At 43.7% G+C, this 21,788-nt stretch overlaps 1 protein-coding gene across 2 annotated transcripts in view; it reads left to right on the top strand.

Moving 5' to 3' along the window:
* Window positions 1–14,599, top strand: part of LOC121571188 (synaptopodin-2) — a 40,886-nt gene extending 26,287 nt beyond the window's left edge. Inside the window, exons 3-5 of one of the 2 annotated variants that reach the window (XM_045221812.1) lie at window positions 235–1,013; window positions 4,236–6,958; window positions 13,848–14,599. In XM_045221812.1, the coding sequence (XP_045077747.1) occupies window positions 235–1,013; window positions 4,236–6,958; window positions 13,848–14,459 (4,114 nt within the window). In that variant the 3' untranslated portion in view covers window positions 14,460–14,599. Of the gene's footprint in view, window positions 1–234; window positions 1,014–4,235; window positions 8,087–13,847 lie in introns of those variants that run through there. The other variant, XM_041882539.2, reaches the window with a different exon arrangement.
* The last annotated feature ends 7,189 nt before the right edge of the window (window positions 14,600–21,788 follow it).

Raw genomic sequence — 21,788 nt, forward strand, 5'->3', positions numbered from 1 at the left:
ACACAAAGGGCAAGTGCTCTGGTGCGCAGCACAATATTCAAAGATATTGCATATTGGAAATCCAGAAACACTATAGTTTTGTTATTAGATGTTCTATGCCAGTCCCCAGATAACAGACATATAAACACAGTATGCACAGTTTCATCACTTTGCTAAGTACTAACAATTTTCATTGAACTATTGTATGATGTGTTATGCTCTTCACTCCCCCCGCCCCCCCTCCTCTTCATACAGATGGCGCACCCTATCTCCCAAGGATTTTCATTCAGAGGAGACCTACTTTGGCACAAGGGAGTCCTCCCTTCGCATCCTGTCCCCTGGCAGGTCCCAACCACCCAGGGAGCTCTACATCGCCGATTCCCAGGACGAGGCCTATTATGGGGTGACGGAGAGCGACACGGAGGCCCCCGGAGGGATCCACCTGGTCCGCACCCAGCTCTACGTACCCGCGCCTGAGGAGTGCCAGTTCCCCAGAGGAAGAGGGGACAAAGGTCGAGCGGGACCCCATGGGGGAAGTTTCTCCCCGGGGGCAATGGTGGAGCTACAGTTGTCCCTCGCCGAACACACCCTGGAGGATCCTGTCTGCACCTCCCTGGGGAGTGCTCTTGGAATAGAGGGGGAGATTCAGGCGAGAGAGGCCCTCAAGAACGAGGCCCTCCTTCACACCACCACCCACTCTCTCTACGTCCCTGGCCCAGCTAGGGAGCCCCTGGGTCAGCATGGAGTGGTGCTGAGCTCCCCCTCTCTGCTAGGCCAGGTGGAGGTCACCCTACAGCACCCAGCAGCCGGGAGGGGCTCTCCTCGCCTGGTAGAGGGGATGGGCGCTTATGGGGCCAGTGGAGGTGTTGGTGGAGCCCCCGGGAAGGAAGGAGGAGGGAAAAGCCAGGGAGCTCCCACCTCCTTCACCGTCTCCTTTGGAATGCCCGCAGAGGGGGCGGAGCCGGCAGAGGAGCGAGACTCTGATTCAGAGAAGGACCTTGAGAAACCCAACAAGCACCGGGCGAAGCACGCCAGTGAGTACCCCATACCTTTCCCTTACACTTATCTCACTGCCACTAGTCATCCTTTGTGTGTGTATGAGTGTTAAATTAGTATTGTCTTATAGGGTGCACTGACTCAGACCTTAATAGCAGACTGAGATAGCAATGCTGTGAACTGCATTTGTTAATGTAACTCTGGGTGGCATGTGTGCATTCCTTAGCCCGGTGCTCTGGTGCACACTAAAATGTGCCCCCCAAAATAGTAGATGATCTCTCTTACTTGGGAAGGGTTTGTTTGGATTGAAGCCTAAATTATACTAGTAGTGTCCAGTTTGTAGTATCCAAGATCACTGAAGGCAGGATTGTGGCAATATACTGTATCAGGAGATAGATAGATAAGATAGATAAGATAGATAAGATAGATAAGATAGATAGATAGATAGATAGATAGATAGATAGATAGATAGATAGATAGATAGATAGATAGATAGATAGATAGATAGATAGATAGAGAAGAAACAATTCTCATAAAAAATATATACATTTAAAAAATGCCCTATCAAATGTTTTCCTCTAGCTTTGAATAGGGGCCTGATGAGGATGTGTCTTCCAGAGATAGATAGGGCATTACATTGAGCCGTGCAGGGGGACATAAATCAAACCCCAGCGCGTTGATGATGCCTGCAGAAGTGCTCTTTGACGGACACCAGCATATGCTGCACTGCCCCGTTACCCGATCCTTTAAAACTGCATGTCTTAGCCTGCGCCTTAAAAGAGAGCTTCGCTCACTACTCCCCGTCTTCCTCCACCTTGAGGTTAGTCTACTGGGGGAAATAAAAATGTAAGGATGGTTTCTTTTATAAATCACCGCTTTGTGTTTGTGTATGTGTGTGTATGGTTGGGGCCGTTAAAGAGTGTGTGGACATGCCTGTCGTCGCCTCGGGTTTAGTTGACAGATCCGTGAGTGGATTTACAGAAAAGGGGGAAAGGTGCTTGGGTGCTGGTGAACGCACTTCTGTCCCACAGGCTAATTTAAATATTTTCTATGCTCTGCCATTGGCTCAAACTAATTGGGCCACCCGTTGAATAGGCTGTCACAGCTGTGTTAATATCATGTATTATCGGGAAACAAACGAGGAGTATATTAGGCATGGGTCAGAGAATTAGGTAATTGCTTTGCATGTTAATTGAATAGAGATTGTGTAGATTGAATGATCAAATCTGTGATTTATATATATATATTTTTATTTTATTTATTTAACCTTTATATAACCAGGTAAGCCAGTTGAGAACAAGTTCTCATTTACAACTGCGACCTGGCCAAGATAAAGCAAAGCAGTGCGATAAAAACAACAACACAGAGTTACATATGGGGTAAACAAAACATAAAGTCCAAAATACAACAGAAAATATATATACAGTGTGTGCAAATGTAGCAAGTTATGGAGGTAAGGAAATAAATAGGCCATAGTGCAAAATAATTACAAATCTTGGCACTGAGGTAAAGGGCTTTGAAGACCAATTATAAGATTAGGACCAGGAAAGTGTTGAGTGAATGATGTCTATGAAAATATCAATTTATAGGTTATTGATTGCATTTGTCATTTGAGGGAGTTTTACAAATTCGTTTTTGATTGAAATATTTCAATATAATGGGCTGAGTCAAATTGTCTGCATTGATATTTAGCTTATGCTGCCTTTAAGTAACTAATAACATGATTTGAGTTTGCAGTTTGTCAACATTTTTGCCATTTGGCATGTCTGCCATTTAAAGAGTAATTGTTTATATAAAGTGAAAGTGAAATATCAGTGAAAGTGACTAGTGAGTGGTTGCGTTAATGTATTTAGATATGTTTTCACAATGCCATTAGGGTGGATGTTCAGTGTTAAGATGTATTCAAGATTATCATAAACTTGAGAAAATGTGGTTGCAGTACTGGTATCTGACAACAGTGCAACTTTGTGTGGCAAACATAAATCAAACAACGGAAAAGTAATGAATCAAAGTAATTCAAACTGCAGATAAAATACAGTGAGCTCCAAATGTATTGGGAAAGTGACAATTTTTGTTGTTGTTTTGGCTCTGTACTCCAGCACTTTTTTTTAAAATGATACAATGACTATTTAATTTGAGGGTATTTTCATCCATATCGGGTGAACCGTTAAGAAATTACAGCACTTTTTGTACATACTGTAGTCCCCCCATTTTAGGGGACCAAAAGTATTGGGACAAATTCACGTATATGTGTATTAAAGTAGTAGAATGTTAAGTATTTGGTCCCATATTCCTAGCACGCAATGATTTCATCAATCTTGTGACTCTACACATTTGTTGGATGCATTTGCTGTTTATTTTGGTTGTGTTTCAGATGATTTTGTGGACAACAGAAATGAATGGGAAATAATGTATTGTGTAATTCTGGAGTCACTTTTTTTGTAAATAAGAATAGAATATGTTTCTAATCACTTCTACATAAATGTGGATTCTACCACGATTACAGATAATCCTGAATGCATCATGAATAATGATGAGTGAGAAAGTTACAGAAGCATAAATATCATACCCAAGACATGCTAACCTCTCACCATTACAATAACAGGGGACGTATGATATTTGTGTGTCTAATTTTCTCACTCATTATTCATGATTCATTCAGTATTAGCCGTAATCACCATAGCATCCACATTAATGTAGAAGTGTTTAGAAACATATTCCATTCTTATTTACAATAAAGTGACTCCAAAATGACACAATACATTATTTAGCATTCATTTCTATTGGGCACAAAATAATCTGAAACACAACCAAAACACAACCAAAAATACTAAACTTTTTACTACTTTAATACACATGTGAATTTGTCCCAATACTTTTGGTCAACTAAAATAGTGGGACTCTGTACAAAAAGTGCTGTAATTTCTAAATGGTTCACCCGATATGGATGAAAATGCCCTCAAATTAAATTCGAAGTGCTTGAGTACAGAGCCAAAACAACAAAAAATGTGTCACCATCCCAATACTTTTGGAGCTCAGATAGGAAGGGATTAATTTATAATATTTTACATGTTTTAAGAATGCATGATATTTTTACGATGCATGTGCATCCAAATTGAATGATTTGTGGTGGTTTCAGTTCTACCCAAGCTATTATTACCCATAATATGCAATTAAATGAACTAGACAACAAAAAGCAACCATTTGAAATATCCCTCTTCTCTCTCCCTCTACCCTCTCTTTTCCTCTCCCTCTCGCAGGGCTCAGGCGCAGTGAGAGCCTGTCAGACAAGCAGGTGAAGGAGGCTAAGTCTAAATGTAAGCGCATTGCTATCCTTCTGAATGCTGAAGCTCCCAACCCCAACAACAAGGGGGTGTTGATGTTCAAGAGGCATCGACAGAGGGCCAAGAAGTACACACTCGTCAGCTACGGCACCGGTGAGAGCGAACCAGAGTACGAGGACGACGACAGCGACGACGAAGAAGACTACGACAAAAAAGACGCCAGAGCGATCGAATTCACCCTTGTAGCCACCTCCAGCGGATCAGAGCTCGAGGAGGACTTCATCACCAATGCCCAGGGCGGTGGCAGAGTGCTAACCTTCGACTGGGACACAGGACTACTCGAGATCGAGCGCAAGCTCAACTCCAGAGAGGAGATGGAGCAACTGCCCAACACCACAGGCAAGGGGGGCACAATGTTCGCTCAGCGCCGCCAGCGCATGGACGAGATCGCAGGCGAACATGAGGAGATGAGGCGCCAGGGGATTCCCGTGGAGGGGGTACGGGAGGTGCAGAAGCATGCAGCCTACCAGCAGATGGAGGAGCGCTCGTACATGCAGGCCACCACAGAGAGCCAGGCCTATATGGACTTTAGTGTGCACCAAAAGCAGCAGCAACAGCAACAGTATCAAAAGTACCAAGAGCAGCAGTACTACGAGCAGCAACAGCAGCAATACCAGCAGCAACAACAGTACGAGCAGCAGCAATACCAGCAGCAACAACAATATCATCAACAACAGCAGCAGCAGTACCACCAGCAGCAAGAGTACCAACAACAGCAGCACATTCAGCAGTACTCGTCTAACATGAATGGCGTAGCCAACCACCAAACCAATGAAATGCAGAGTTCCATGAGCAATCGAACTGCCCAACCCTTCTCATTACAAAACCGGATGTCCGCCCTGTTTTCTCCCCCTGTGACTGGGAACAACCAAGAGACGATGGGTCAGGGGGAGCAGATTGCCTCACGTGACGAGCGCATTTCGACGCCGGCAATCAAGTCTGGGATCTTGCAGGACACAAGGAACAGGTTCAAGGGCAAGCCAATGTTCAATTTCAAACAAGCACCCAAAGTGTCACCCAACCCCGAGCTTCTAAATCTCCTCAACAGGAGTGACAAGAAGTTGGATTTCGAGTCATGCACGGAAGAGGACTACCTTAGCTTGGGAGCTGAGGCTTGCAACTTCCTCCAGTCACCAAGGGTCAAGCATAAGATGCCTCCACCAGTCGCTCCCAAGCCCATCATTAACCCCAACTCTCCGCCCTGGTCCCCTCAGCCTGAGCTGGCCAAGCAGGAGTTGCCACTGCATACTGAAAATAGCGTCCCTGCACCTGCTGCAGCCCCCGAGACCGAGTCCGCCCCTGCTCCAGATCTGGCCCCAGAGCCCTCCCCCCCTCTTGAACCCCAGGAAGCTACTGTTCCTGCCAAGCCCCCCTCTCCAGACAAACACAGATATAGTCCCCCAGTGTCCCAGGCACAGCAGCAGCAGCCCCAACAAGCGCCAGCCTGGGGAGGAAATGGTCCTTCTCCAACTCAGCCTCATTCGCAACCCGAGCCTCAAGTGAGTTCCTGGGCTCCGTCACTGACACAGGCTTCACAGCAGCCACTCGTGAGTACTTGGCCACCTGCTGAAATGAACCAGCAGGCTCCAGCTCCAAGTCAGTCCCCACCACAGCTCCCTTGGGTGACTCCCCAACCACCTCCTCCTCAGCCTCAGCCTCAGCCACCCATGAATTCTTGGGCTCCAGCACCTGCCCAGTCACAACCCCAATGGGTTCAACCTCAAGAACAGCAACAGCCCCAGGCACCTTGGGCTCAACCTCAAGAACAAGCACAGCAACAGCCCCAGCCACCTTGGGCTCAACAACCTCAGCCTCAGTCTCCACAACAGGCTTGGCCCCAGGCCCAAACCCAGGCCCAACCTCAGCCACCTTGGATGTCATCACCTCAGCCTCCAATGAATGCATGGACAACACCACAGAGCCAGGCCCAGCCACAACAGCCACCTTGGGCCCAACCAGCCCAACCCCAACATCCAGCTCAGCCCCAACCCCCTATGAATGCATGGGCCCCAGCACCTGCTCAGGCTCAGGTCCAGCCTCCCTGGGCCCAGCAACCTCAAGAGCAAGCACAGCCACCCATGAATGCCTGGGCCCCAGATCAGAATCAGGCCCGGCCACAGCCACCTTGGGTCCAACCACCTTCAACCCAATCCCCACCCCAGCAAAACTGGCAACAGCCACATCCACAGCAGGCATCCCTACAGCCATCTATGAATGCATGGCCCCCAGCTCAGGCACAGCCTCAGACACACACAAGTACCTGGGCCCCACAACCACAGCAAGCCCCAGTGAATACTCAGACCCGAATGGACAGAGTGTGTCAACCTTCTCCAAAACCTTGGAATGCTCCACAAAGTGCTCCCCGTTCTACTCCCCCACCTCCCCCACAGCGAAATAACTCTTACACACTTGGCGAAAGGTCCTCGTCACCCATCATCAATCCAATGGCCAGCGTTTTGTCACCAGCAGGAGGAATGGGCTCGGCTTTGTCGATGCCGGCTGTTAGGGGGAAAGGAGCCGATTTGTTTGCCAAGAGGCAGTCTCGTATGGAGAAGTATGTTGTGGATTCGGACACTGTGCTGGCAGCCACTGCACAGGCAGCTCAGCAAGCCCAGGCAGCCACTGTGCAGGCAAACAAGGCAAGGCCCACGTCGCCCTCTCCCTCCGTACCACATTCATGGAAATATTCACCCAATTGCAGAGCTCCCCCTACATCGAATTACAACCCCATACAGTCTCCTTCCTACCCACCAGGGGCCATTAAGCAACCCCCTCCATCTAGCCCTGCAGCCAAAGCCAAGAAAGGGAAAGGCAAACCTGCCTGCAAACCCCTTGCTGTTATAGATGTCATGAAACATCAGCCTTATCAGCTCAATGCCTCCCTCTTTACTTACGGCCCAGCAGTGGAGGCTGCCAAGGCAGCTGCACCAAAGCCTGCCCCAGCTCCTGCCCCAGTCCCTCCAAACCAAAACCCACCAATAAAATATGAGCAAGCTGTTCCTGTCCAGCCGGCTGGACCAAGGAATGCTCCCTATCCACAGCAGCACCAGCAGCTCTACGGGATTCCCCCTCAACCACCCATGCATGATAGTCCCTACCCCCAAGCCTCACCTAATGCTTACCAGCCATCTAACAATCCCTACCAGCAGGTTCCTGCCGGTTCTTACCAACATCCATATAATCCCCCTTACCAACAACCCCCTCCAGCCCCTTATCAACCCCATCCCCAGCACCAAGCTCCAAACCCTTCTTACCAACAGACCCCCCAAGGTCCTTATCAGCCAGCCCATAGCCCCCCCTACCAAGTGGCACCCCAAGCCCCCTACCAGCCACTACCTCCCAGTACCTATGTGGTGCCCAGCTTTCCCATAGCGGCAAAGTCTGAGTCCATCTCTGGGGGCAGCACAGCTCCAAAGCCCAGGTTCATGGCCAAAAAGAGTTCAGCCCAGGTGTGGAAGCCAGCAGCTGCGGAGAAAGAATGATTCTGAAAGCATGATTAAGTGATCTTTGCTTAAAACAACATTAGATCTAGTTACAACATATACATGCACAGTACATTCATATAAATGCAATATATTAATAGAAAGCTTTTAAGATGCCTTTTCTCAACATTTTATAGCCAACATATCTTTTTAAATAAATGGCACAATGAAAAACGCTAGAATTTAAAAAAGGCCCGATGCAGCCGTTTTGATCTCAATATCAAATCATTTCTGGGTAACAATTAAGTACCTTACTGTGATTGTTTTAAATCAAAATGGTCAAAAACAAACAAATTGCTTCTTAGCAAAGAGCTATTTCTCAAGCAAGACTTTTGCTAGGACTGTCTGGGAGTGGTCTAAGTGAGGGGCCTAATTGGACGAGCCTAATGGGAGGTTTACGTAACCTGAAAACTAGCTGTTATTGGCAGAGAGGTTTGAAAACTCTTTGTTATTGGTCTATTAACTTTTACTGCCTGGTGATGTTGCCAGGCAGGCCAAAACTCCATCCCACCAAAACAGGCTGAAATTTCAGGTGGTCTTTTCAAACAGCTCTTACACTAAAATGGCATTTCACAATTCAACGGTATTATTCCAACCTCATACTGTGGAAATATATATATAAAACACAGAAAAATCACGTTTTTGACTGCACTGGGCCTTTAAGATATAAAGTTTGAATGTAGTTTTCCACCTGCTATGCATTCACTCTTTACATGTATACAACTATATAGCATCTTGGTTTTACAAGCAAAGCTTTTCAATGTTAGTTTCTTTGCAATATTGCAACGCACAATACATTGAAAATGAAATATATTATATTGGTATATCTTAATTATCTAAGCCAAAAAAGGGTAAAATATAGTTTTTCAGGAAATCAACTAAATGCTTTCAATGGACTTATGACGTGAATCAGTCTTGATTCATTGGAGCCTGTGAGCAGGCATTGCCAGAATGTGAGCGAGGATAATAGCCAGCAAGAATTCAGAGGAACAGGTGAACGTATATTGCTGAGAAAGTTAAAATTGGAAATGAGAGAAGCTTGAAAGGGAATTTAAGAAAAGGTTGGATCTTCTGAGTAATAAGGTGGTTTGTGAGCCAGTGACAAGTTTGATAAGATCTTCTGCAATATCAACAGTGTATTTGTTAGCTGTCAAGATGTGCAATAATTTGTCAAAATTGACCTTGATGACAAAAGGACAAGACTGAATGATCTGAGAAAAAAATTATTTGTAGCAACTAAGAGGTTTAAGACATCGAGAGCTTGGGGCGATAAGGTTCTATCTGCAAAAAGAGGATTCTGAGATAATTGGCTTTACAGTTCCAAACCCTCATTGGTTTGAATGGTGTCAGCAATTTTTATCTAGTATTCTTTTGAACTTAACAACATGAATTGGGGTATTTAGAGTACTATATAGGTAGATAACATTGAACAGAATGAGGCTATGTCAATAACTAAACCTTATAGTCCCAAGCTCTCGACATGGTAAGGGAGACCATGAGTGGTCAGTGGAAATATATTTAGGGTCAGGTTTGAGAGCTGTCTGGCTTTATTTGACATATGTTTAGTAAGTACAGTGACATTATTTAGATTAGTTGGATATCATTTTCATATGCAATAGTGAATAGGAAACATGGCTACTTCATTTACCAAGCATTCATGAATTGCATTGCAAAAAGGGAATGTTTTGTATTTCATAAATTGAAGTATACATACAAGTATACAATATAATATTTTTTTGTTAGGGCCCCATCTCTTGGAGGTGGAATGTACTTGCACGAAAGTAAGATGTAGATCTTGTACAATTTCATTCAGTGTCTTCCAAAAGACCCTACTTGAATGGTTTTGGATTCATTTTACCAGTTACTGCGTCATGTTAGGTCCCTAAATGTAAACTTTTCCATGTCACAGATGATGTATGTGCGTGAGTGAAAGCTGTTGGGTTGGGAGGATTAGTGGGCTTGTATTTCACCAACATGAATGGCAGTCACTCACTAGACCTCTAGCTATTCTGTCTTTTCTTACTCTTACTTCTTAGTTTTTTACGCCAAAAAACTAACATTATAAAAGGGATATTGAAATAAGCACAGTTACAGTAAAAAAGGTGAGTTTGGATTAACCACCCTGTCATTTTAAAGGTATCCATTTGTTATAGAGTTGCTTTCTTTCGTTCTGTATGTTATGTCTTTTTCATTTTCTTTTGTGTTTCTTTTTCATAGTGCACTCTCTGTAAGATTCATGTCAGTGCCATTAAAATGCCTTTTATCGTTACATTTGCATTTCCTTGGTTGGTCTCTTCTGCATGCATTTTCAGATCCCATTCTGCTACTCTTTCCTTTTCCTCTACACCTTCTTTATGCTTGGCACAACTCTGTTCCCACCTTACCACTGCACCATATTTTCTGCAGAAAAATTACAAACACCCACATTCATTATTTTGCTACTTCCTAACTCAAATATGAACGCCAATGGATTTTTGGTTCAGATTTTTTAAACAGTAGGACATCTTATACTATTTTCAGTCATAGCGAAATACAAATAATACGTTCAATAATCACAGCCTGAAGGGAGTTTGAGAACATAATGTGAACTAGAATAGAGGAGAAAAAAAGTTGCAGGTACTCCATTTCACCTTCTAAACAACTGACATGTTTATTGGCATACCCAACATGCTTTTGTGCTGATAGAGTGGAGGTAGCTAGCTACCACTATTAGCACCATCTGTGGTTAAGTATCGTACATTCAAAATGGTGGAGAGCCTACCACTGTCCAATAATAGCTCACTGCTCACAGTCTATAAAAGCCTTGTTACAAGCCAGCTGCCCCTGCTTAGAAATATGATATGTTCCTCACCCGAACTCTAGAATCGAGGAAAGTGCTCAAAAAGCACATTCCCATCCCTGAAAGCATGGTGACAGAAGGGAATTTCCAGCTTGGACAACCTCATTGGATAAGATTGGAGAATGAGCAAGCTCTGACCTACAGTGTAAATGTTTACCCATCCGTCTTGCATCATCATGTCGTTTTGGGAGCCATGTCAGAGAGGTTGTCAAGGGGATGTCATCTGTTGAGTGGGAGTTTTAATATCAATTCGGTGCACACCGCAGGCACAGGCTATATCGGGAGGGAATTTGATCATCCCCACTTAAATGACCTGACTAGAAGGGTCCTATCCTGGCCTGTTGGCTACACCTGCTTCTTAATCTCACATAGATTTTATTTAGGTATTCTTCTTGGTTGTACCTTTTAATTTGAATAACTGTAAAATCCTTTATGTGTTATGGGAAAGGCTTTAAGTCGGAATAAAGACTAAACCATGGCAGGCTTATAGCTAAGGAATGGGACAGTTGCAGAATGAATGGAAAAACATTGATTGATGCACAACATGTTGTGTTTCCTGGTAAACTGAATGAGAGAAGACCCCAAAACTGTTTGTCAACAGATTTAATAGATTGCGCTTGCTTACAAACCAGTGACATAGGAACCAAGTGAAAAACACAGAAAATATAAAATCCCTGTGTACAGTAGCACTGTCACGCCAGCCCAGCAGACACCCTTTCCAATGGACCCAGCTGCCATGACATCATTAAAAGGCTAATGCTAGGTGGACTCCCCAATGGTGTGGTAGAGCCAGACTCAATGGTGCCCATCTAAATTTGACCTTCCCCCTAGTGTCACCCCCTCCAATCCCAGGCAGACACCCAAGCATTCCCTGCTGTGGCTGGAAATCAGCAATTAGTTCATGCCTTTCCTTCTATCATTGTCAGAGGCTATTTTAAGCGGCAGTAGGGGATTGAAATGCATAAATCTTGATAATCTGACCCATAACACTGATGCACCGTATGCGGAGCGAGTCGAACATCTGTCTGAAAACACAAAAACCTCTGACAAACATGCCATCTGGGACGTCCACTCCAAAGACCCACAGATGTAGGATCTGAATTTGAGGCAGTTTGCTACAGCAGGAAAATAATCCTGCAGCAACAGGAAATGTTAATTATTATGTGGACTATAATTAATGGCAATTTTTGTAGGGGTTGATCAATTTTTCGTAAGGGAAAATGAAGTCTGAAATTTCAAATGGAAATTACAAACTTCAAAATCCTTTTTAATCCTCAAATACACCACACGTTTTACATTTCCTGCATTGCAGAAAAGTCATCCTACAAAAGGTTGATCAAATTAAGATCCTACAACTGTACATGGCCTGTCCTGGGATATCATACGGTGTGAAGGCCAATTCCATTGTGCATCACCATGTATCTCCCTTACCTTTCGGAGGTGGTTTAAAGTGCAGGTTTGGTTGACTTGATTCCTGTCAAACTTGACAAAGCACTTGGATTAACATTAGATTTCACACTTATTCATACTCCACCCACATTTAACAACCGTCTATCTGTTAATTTTCATTTTCTATACATTATTAAATGCAGTAAGCTTGAGCTATGGTTTAGCAATGGAAAAAATAGGAAGTCAAATAGAATATGCGACAACAGGGGGACATTTTCCATAGATTATCATTTTCAAAATCTCCTACTGTATATCCCGATAAACAAATAAACCAAATGCAATAAAGGCAATATCCTTTCACGTGTACATATCCTCTTTAACATAATTATTGAATAAAACATGACCTAATGTAGCTACATTGTCTACTAATCTATTTAAGCACATTCATATGTGTCCCAGTCAAAATAGTGACAGCTAGATCGCAAAGACAATTATTGGACTCTTACAGCTTACCGGATATCTTGACTCACTAAACAAGTTAGTCATTGAATTTCCGCCCACAATGAAATGTACAATTCCATTTCATTTTGCTGCAATTGACTTCCCTCCCTTGCACGCTGTCCAATGATTCACAACATTCTATCTGAGCTGATATTATTGGCTGTTCTTACACTTATTCACCAGATGGCAGCACACTCCCTTCGGAGCGGTTTAAGTTACAGGAAGACTATTATGAACATACAAGAGATTCTGCCAGCATTGCCCAATCGACACACACATTTCCTCCGCCTGTGCAGGCATCCTAATGGGGACTTAAAAGGGACCTGTTCTTTGATACAATGAGAAGGACAAGATAATGGCCCTTGATGAGATTTGCCTTGAAAGTGATGCTGGTAATCCACAAAGCCAGTCAGATCCAATTTATATAAGATAAATGTGGTTGGAAACACACTCATAAACCAATTGTTGCGAGAAATCAAAAGTCGAGCAAGTGTTGGAATTGTGACAACACAAAATGGAAAAGTACACTCTTAGAAAAAAGGGTTCCAAAAGGGTTCTTCAGCTGTTCCCATAGGAAAACCCTTCCTGGTTCCAGGTAGAACCCTTTTTGGTTCCAGGCAGAACCCTTTTGGGTTCCATGTAGAACCCTCTGTAGAAAGGGCTCTACATGGAAACCAAAATAGTTTTACCTGGAACCAAAAAGGGTTCTTCAAATGGTTCTCCTTTTCTTCTAAGATTGTAGCTTCTTGAATAGGAATCTACTCTATCAAGTTTGATCCTGATTGTGGTAGAGTTGTCTTCCTTTAGAACATCAAGAGTTGTTTTGAGAATTGAGAGCAGGCCTTTGTACAGTGTGATAGCAGCGTGAATGTCAACTCCTAATATATCATGATTCTGGTTACCAAAATACTCCTCACATGATGTAGGACTGTGCCGTTTTTTTTAGCCATTTACTAAGAGAACACAAACAAATGATTTATAACATAACTATTGGTGAGAAGGGTGTTCAGAAATGAATGATCTCATTGATTTAGTTCGATTCTTCATAAATAATAATTTACCATATTAAAAATATTACTTGAAACATGACCTAACATGAAGTTTTACAGTTACACATGACTGCTTCTGTGAGAGAGTGAAGAGAATCCTGGATTATATGTGGGTATTAAATGCTCAAAGGATGCTCTCAAACTCATGTATGTCTAAGCCATTTTCCAAGTTCCACTGTGATTTGTTTTTTGCTGGAAGGATAGTCAGACAAGTGCTTAAAAATCAGCCCCTGTCTGAAGTAAACATGTCTGAATGTCTCTTTTCCAGGCATTTGGCAGGAGCTACTCTCTATCCCCGCCCGCCGCCAGAGCACTATCGCTGGGTCTCCGGTCATCATCTGGGTCCCCTTCCCTCTCATACAAACCCCGGGCCTCGTCTGCTCCAGCACCCCCGGGGAGGCAGATGTCCTGGCTGGACAGGAGTCACAAGCCTCCTACCCCCTGGGAGGCCGCAGCCCGCCACCCCATGGGCCTGGTCGACGAGGCCTTCGCCTTCCAGAACCTCCAGCAGGCCATCGCCTTCAACGTGTGCTTGGCTGCCCAGCGCAAGCTGCTCCCCGAGCCCCCTGCCGAGTGGAAGTCTAGGGTGTCCTACGATCCTCCTATGACTGAGGGATGCCAGACCCAGAGCCAGGGTCAGAGCCAGAGTTACAGCAGAGTTATGCCTCCGTTCCTGTCCCCAACCAAGAGCACGGCCTCAGCCCCCTCCGGTCCAGCTGGCTACAGGTCCCTGCCCAGACAGTTGCAGCCCCAGAGGTCCCTGACGGAGGCCAATATCGGGCACTGTGGGGCCAGTCATGGAAACGGAAGGCCCCTGGGGGGCCAGCAGCAGCCGAGCTACAGATCTGTGTACCACACCGACTGGAGCTGGAGACGCTAGAGGCAAACAAACATGATGGCCACTTATCTTCATAACAAGACCAGAAAGTAACTCCAAAATATTCAGATGAATAGTAGTAAGGACCATATACAGTACCAGTCAAAAGTTTGGACACACCTACTCATTTAAGGGTTTTTCTTTATTTTTACTATTTTTTATATTGTAGAATAATAGTGAAGACATCAAAACTATTAAATAACACATATGGAATCATGTAGTAACCAAAAAGTGTTAATCAAATCAAAATATACTTTATATTTGAGATTCTTCAAATAGCCACCCTTTGCCTTGATGACAGCTTTGCACTTGAGTAGGTGTGTCCAAACCTTTGACTGGTACTGTATATAATCAGCATAAAATAAAACTTGGGACAATGGGATAACACATTGGTTGAGGAGAGCGAGGGGATAGCTATTGAGTTTGTGGTGTGTACAGGAGAGAGATTGAAAGAGGTTGGATCTGCTTATTCGGTTTCACTGAGAATACTGCTAAGAATATACAGATGATAAGAGTAAATTTTTTGGTATTGGGGACACTGTCAATTATGGTTCTATTTTAGTCAAATGGGACGCTATTGAGCTTCACTTCATCAAGCTTTCTTTGGACAGAAATCAATGAGGACTGAAGCAGAGGCTTTCATTTCATCCACCACTGTGATGTGATAGTAGCATTCAAAGAAAGTGAAATCAATAGTATTTCTTCAGAGGAAGAAATGGGCATAAAGTATGTTGTAAGGCAGAATGTGTGATTGTCATGTATAAAAATGAAAGGATAGGAGTAATGAATGGACATGTACATTTGTGTCAAACCCCTTTATACAGAATGGCATCAAGCTTCTAACTCATCTAACAGGACTTCGCAAGGTATTATCCCAGTGATTACACTGTGGGCACCTGGAAAAATGATATCCAGTTATGTAACAGAGTTGACAATAGGTACATTAGAGAAAAGAGAGTGAGAGATGGAAATTGTGTTCTTGGACTTTGTTAAGTAGAGTACAGAATGTGTTATTTGCTGATGTCCGTGGCTGGTGAGAAATAGGCTTCAAGCAAATAGATAATGTAGAATAGGAAATGAATAATTGTAATTTGATTATGTGGTCATGGACATGGATGGTGTGGATCAAGTTGAAATTGTGAGATACATCACTTGCGTTTGTCTGTGTTGCTTAATTCTTTCATGGATATTCATCAATCCAGAGTAAAGATTTTATGTGCGATTGCGATGGATCAAATTCTGAATTTTCATGTATCATCTCTTATTATTGCAAGGTTTGAAATTGTTGAACACTAGTTAGTATCTGTCATGTGATTTTACAAAGTTGTGTATGTGTGTCATCTGCAATGATATATTGGAGTGATGTTTTGGTGTTTTTTGTATTTTCTTTTTCATTTATTTTACACAAATACAGTATTTTCAGTCCAAACAATTACCTAATGTCTGTTTGAACTGATTCCGAAGTTCAAAGTGTACTTTTCGTCGGTTTTGATTTCATCATTTGATTTCTTCATTTGGATTTCAGTAGGGTACTATTCTGAGTAGGATGAGGCCTTTTGAAAAATAAAAAAGCATATAACCACTGACAAAGTATTTTTCTTGTTTTGTTGTTGTGGGACTGACATGTTTCTAAGCTACTCCATCTTAATTCATCCCAGTTCTAATCTAGGTATCATCAAATCTAAATGGAATCATTATATCATTGTTTTTGTGCTGCTGGTAGGCCATGTGTTGCTAAAATGCTGTGTTTTATTCAAGTTTTATTAGTTGTATGTACGGGATACGCATGGTATACATTGTCCAACTAAATGATTACTTGCAGGTTCCTTCTCAACAATGCGACAACAATAAGAAATAATAAAAGATAAGAATACGAACATAAAGTAAATGGCAGTAGAATAGAATAAACATTTTAGCATCAGTATAATACAGGAAGACACAATTTATTGTCCAATATTTACACGTGTATTGGGGAAGGGAGACAATCAGTCTGGTAGCAGCTGTTGTGATGTTTGTGTGCATGAGTGAGTGCATGTGTGCTAAGGTGAGGAGATTCAGAGCAGGAGGTCAGTCCAGTTCAAGTTTTCAGCAGTCTGATTGCTTGTAGATAGAAATTGTCTCTGAGCCTGTTGGTATCAGACCTCATGCTCCAATACCGTCTTCCTGAGGGTAAGGGAGAGAACAGCTCATGGCTGGGGTGTGTGGGGTCCTTGATGATGCTGCGTGACTTCCTCAGGCACCGTTTTGAGTAGATGGTCTGGATGGGTGGGAGCACGGTCCCAGTGATGTACTAGGTCATCTTCACCACCCGCTGGAGGGCCTTGCGGTCGTTGACGGAGCAATTCCTCGGTGATGTGGATGCCAAACACATAGGTCTCGACAGTACTGTCCTAAACTAGTTCACCTCATATCTTTCAAACCGCACACAATATGTTGACAACACACAGATCTACTGATGACACACAGATCTACATAAAAACAACCCCGGACTCCCTCTCTTCCATTAACAACCTCACAAGCTATCTGGATGACATCAAGGCCTGGATGTCAAACAACCTCCTACAACACAACAATAGTAAAACAGAAGTAATCCTCATCGGCACTATCCATCACACCAAAACCAGCCCCATCACCACTCTTACCCTTAGCAACCACTCCATCCCACTGTCCTCCTCAGTCTCCAACCTTGGAGTGTTACTGGATCCCTCCCTCACTTTCTCTGACCACAAAAAAAACATCACCCAGCTTTGTCCTGTTCTCTCCAAACCTGATCTGGAAAAGCTGGTCAACTCCCTCGTCACCTCCCGACTCGATTACTGCAATGCCCCCCTCCCCTCAAAAAGCATCCACAGGCTGCAGCTTGTGCAGAACAGCGCTGCCAGGGTCCTCACAGGAACCCAGAGATCTGCCCACATCACCCCCATTCTAGCCTCTCTCCACAGGCTACCCATTCAATTCAGAATCAACTTCAAAATCCTCCTTTTAGTCTTCAAAACCCTCAATGCCTCTGCTCTCCAATACCTCAGTGAACTCCTCAGCCCTAAAGAGTCTTCACGGTCACTCTGGTCAAATGATCAAAGACTCTTTGCCATCCCCCCACCTCAACATGCCCCAGACCACCACGGCCTTTAAGTCTGAGCTAAAGAATCACTTCTTCAAACTGGCTTTCACTTAATATGATCTATATTGTGGTGTCAGTTGTTGGTCTTATGCGTTAGTTTCGAGTTCGATTGTTCTGTCCTCGTCGCCTCCTTTATTATTTTGTGTGTATTGTATAGTACTTGAACACTAGCTATCGTTAAATGTCTTTAGCCGTTTTATCAAAGCATTTTTATTTTAATGGTTGCTCTCAATGTAAAGAGCTTTGGGATTTACATCTGTAAATGAAAAGCGTTCTACAAAATGTGATTTATTATTATAACACACGTGAATTCCTTCTGCATATAGTGGGGTCGGCATTTTTGCATCAGAAACTCCAGGACGGGTGAACAGGAACTCGCGATTTCTTCAACTTCGGTACACCAGGAATTGTTTATGAGGAAACATACCCCTCCTCCCGACTCTTACCAGAAGCCGCCGTTCTAACCATTCGGAATATGGAGAAGCTGTCTGGTTGAATAGCAGAGTCGAGTGTATCGTCCGTAAGCCACGTCTCAGTAAAAACAAAGACATTCCCTGATGTCCCTCTGCGATTGAAGCTTTGCTCTGAGTTCAAAGTTTATTTTCCAGTGATTGGACATTAGCCATCAGGATACTAGGAAGAGGAGGTTGTCTTTTCAGCCTAGCTTTGAGTCTCCTTTTCCTTCATCTTCTTTTTCGCCGGCGTTGCCTTAGGCCATCTCAGCCAGGAGCAACAGGTAAACCCGCTGTGCGAATGTAGTAATCCAGATCTGGGAGGCTGAGAGATAAGTGTGTAGCTTCCGTTTCATGATCAAGAAGTGTTTGTCGGCCGTAGGAAATTATTGCACGAACTTTCTGAGCAAAGAAAGTAATAACTAATGCAAAAATAGCCATACAAAAGTTACGTCGAGCAGGAACCGCCGCCATTTTACTAGCTGTGTGTGCAGCTCTGTCCTTGATGTTTAGTCCCTCCGAGTCGCACGCTCTATAGCCATTGGGTAGGGGTTGTTAAGGGGACTTGTTGCCTAGGAGACAGTTACATAATGGCAGGGGGCCTACAGTAGCTGGGCTATGGAGAGTGGTACAGCATTAGAACAAAAGAGCGGTCCTGTCCCACTCTCTTAGCATGTGATGATGCTTCAACCTCTAAGTTTGATGCCACGAAGTAAGATAACGCAACAGTCAGCAATTGAGTTGGATAGATTAGAATAGGATAGGATAGAATAGAATGGAATAGAATATAAATAGTGAAGAACTGTGAATGTTGTTCAACACACTCCTCAACATCCCTTGTTTCTGTTTTGGAAAAATATAGAGGATGGGCGTGGAGAAATGTAAACACTCTCAAATTCATAGACAGAGCCATGGATGCAATGACTGACCATCCAATATATTAAAATGATAGTGTTAAGCATGTTTTGAAGCTATACAGTGTTTGTTTACAAATATTGGAGTAAAACAAGCTTATATTTTGGTTTATGATGGGGTATGACGGTGGATCTAAGCTCATAAGACATTTATAATTCTTCAACAGTCAATGGGTATACATAATTCATTTATAGGTCAAAAAATGGATGTAGCAACTGCAGATTGCCCCTTTAAGACATATATAATTATATTAGTGTTTGTGGATGAATTGACTTCTGCCAGATGCCTTTTACGAAGTTATAGCTCATTGAAGGCCATTCAAAAAGCCTATAAAAGTTCAAAAACGACAAGGCTGAGGGGCAGTTATGTCCTGATAACTGAACTTTTGGTAGTCCCATAGTCATTGATGTATTTGGTGCACCGGAAATATAAAACCCCACTCTCAATTACCTCTACTGCCACCTAGGGCCCAATACCAAAACGGTTCCTTTCAGCAGCTTAGGAAGAGTTTATAGCAGATACATATCCAATCCTTTCAGCTCCCTGAGCAGGCCATTGAAGGCTACACTACAGATATGTGAAAAGGATTGGTAATATAAGGGTTTTGACCTTGGCTCAACTGGGGGGAGAGGGGTATTTACAACCCCAGCCTCACACACATTCCCACAGGTCCTTGCCCGTCAGACGTAGGGGGGCCATGGGACCTCTAGGAGATGGTATGGTGTCAAAAAGGGGTGGGGGGAAGTAGTGGCTAAGCAGGAGCTAGTCTGGCAGCAACCCCTGCACCCAGTCTAAGCTTCTGTACAGACACTGGGCCACGAGCGAGAGAGAGGGAATGGGAGTGGTAGCCGCTATCTTTAGTCCCCCCCAGCCCCACGCTGGCCGAACCACATACCATTGGGCGCGTTCGAGCAGATCACTTTTGTCAAGTCAGTGACCATTGTTGGTCCCCACCTTTCGAAGTGTGTTGCATTATGGAGAAAAAAAATGGCCGACTTGCGCCTACATGTCGACCACATGAAAATCACGTGATTAAAGGTCATGAAGTTGACTGCAAGTTTCTGCAGTTGTTCTTCACCAACTTCATCATGCAGCCATCACCTACATTGTGGGAGGCTCTATTGTCAACCAATCATTAGGATGTTTGACCCACGGGGCCAAAGACATGACTGAAACATGAACCAACTCTGCCGTGATTCATATATAGCAGGCTACATTGGATGTACTGTATACAGTATAAATGGATTTCATATTTGATTGTACAATGTACACACATATGATTTCAGTTCGTGAGTTTATGATATGGGGGTTGGAGATGTTTATTTTGACATTATAAAGCAACACTGCCATGTTGATCGGAGCCTTGCTGTTGGAAAACCAGTTAGTGTCTGACTTTCGGCTGTCGTAGTTGCACCTCCCCTGACTTCACTCCTCGACCTTCGCCTAGTCGGTTGCTTTAGCCTTACCACTCAAACATGCCTAATAACTAGACACACACTGACACCCACACAGCCAGTCACTCATCCATCCATCCAGCCAGCCACCGACCCCCCACACCTCCCCCCCGCGAAGGCTTCAGTGCTGGGGAGTGCATGGACCCGCGCAGGTCGCCCTACCCAGTCTGACCTCTTCGCCCCACGTCTTCCTAGCTTCCGTAAGGATACAGGCATATGTTGAGAGGCCCCTAAAGGGACCTACACACAGGTAAGGTGTCATAGGTATAGGCTCACTTCCTAGGTGTTGTGCCTACACGTTTTGCAGGGTGATACCACAGGGTGACATTGATGTTTCAAGTCAAGCTTGTTGGGGACCAATAGTCCAGGTGTTATGATTGACAGAGCTGTATTATTGTCAAATCTAACAGGTTCTTTGAATCCTCATGTCTTGTTAATGTGGGACACTTGATGTAAGGTACATGTATATCTACTATTTGAACCCTCCTAAGATTTAATGCAGCCTGATATGTGAATGGCTTACTGTATGTTGATGAAAGACATTATGCATGAGGATGTCAAGCAATCTTTTTCACAATATTTCAAAGTTCTACATACATCGTTTTTTGGTGCTATTCCCTCAAACTTTAAAAACGTTTTCAACAGTGGATAAATAGATTTACAAGAGCGTATTCACTAACATTGAGAACTTCTTTGGAAGTTGATTTACCTCTTTGGAGGTGACACTAGAGCTAAGAATGCTTTAATTAAATGGTCAGATTGTCGTACGGCTAGGAATGGCCCTCAGGCCAAGTGAATGGACAAGACAAGTACTTTGATTTCTCTGTAAGTTACACTGTGCTGTTGTCTTTACATAAATTATTTTTACTGAATGGCTTACTGAATGAGCACCTATTCACAGAAAACTGATTTTAGCACCAATTCATACAGATACAGATTTTTATTTGAATTAAAACAAGATGGTGCATTGTACAGCTAGACCTAGGAACACAATGGTGTGATGTGGACTGTTGCTTTCCACATCTTCTCAAATGTCACACCTGCTTGCTGTGACATTGCCCGTCCCGTACCCCTGTCCTTTCTCAACCCACATAGGTAATTCCAAGCATATTGATTCTTGAGTGCCATGTCTGACGAGCATGTGCTTGGTGTTTAACGGCCCAAGGTTATTTAAAGGGATGTGCAAACTTTGCCCTTTTAGCACCTCCAATAAATTCTACCTGCTGAGGCGGGTGTTTGTGCATGGCAGGGGGAGTGTAGTGTTGGTGATGATAGCATGCCTTACAGTGTTGCGCAGCGTTGCGTCCTTTGGTTTGTTAAGATAGCTGCTATGGCACAAGGCGTGCCGTCACATGCTGTCCCTTGTGATATTGTTTCCCCAGGGGCAGCA

Source organism: Coregonus clupeaformis, chromosome 8 (genome assembly GCF_020615455.1).
Source record: "Coregonus clupeaformis isolate EN_2021a chromosome 8, ASM2061545v1, whole genome shotgun sequence".
In the NCBI taxonomy this organism is placed as follows: Eukaryota; Metazoa; Chordata; class Actinopteri; order Salmoniformes; family Salmonidae; genus Coregonus; species Coregonus clupeaformis.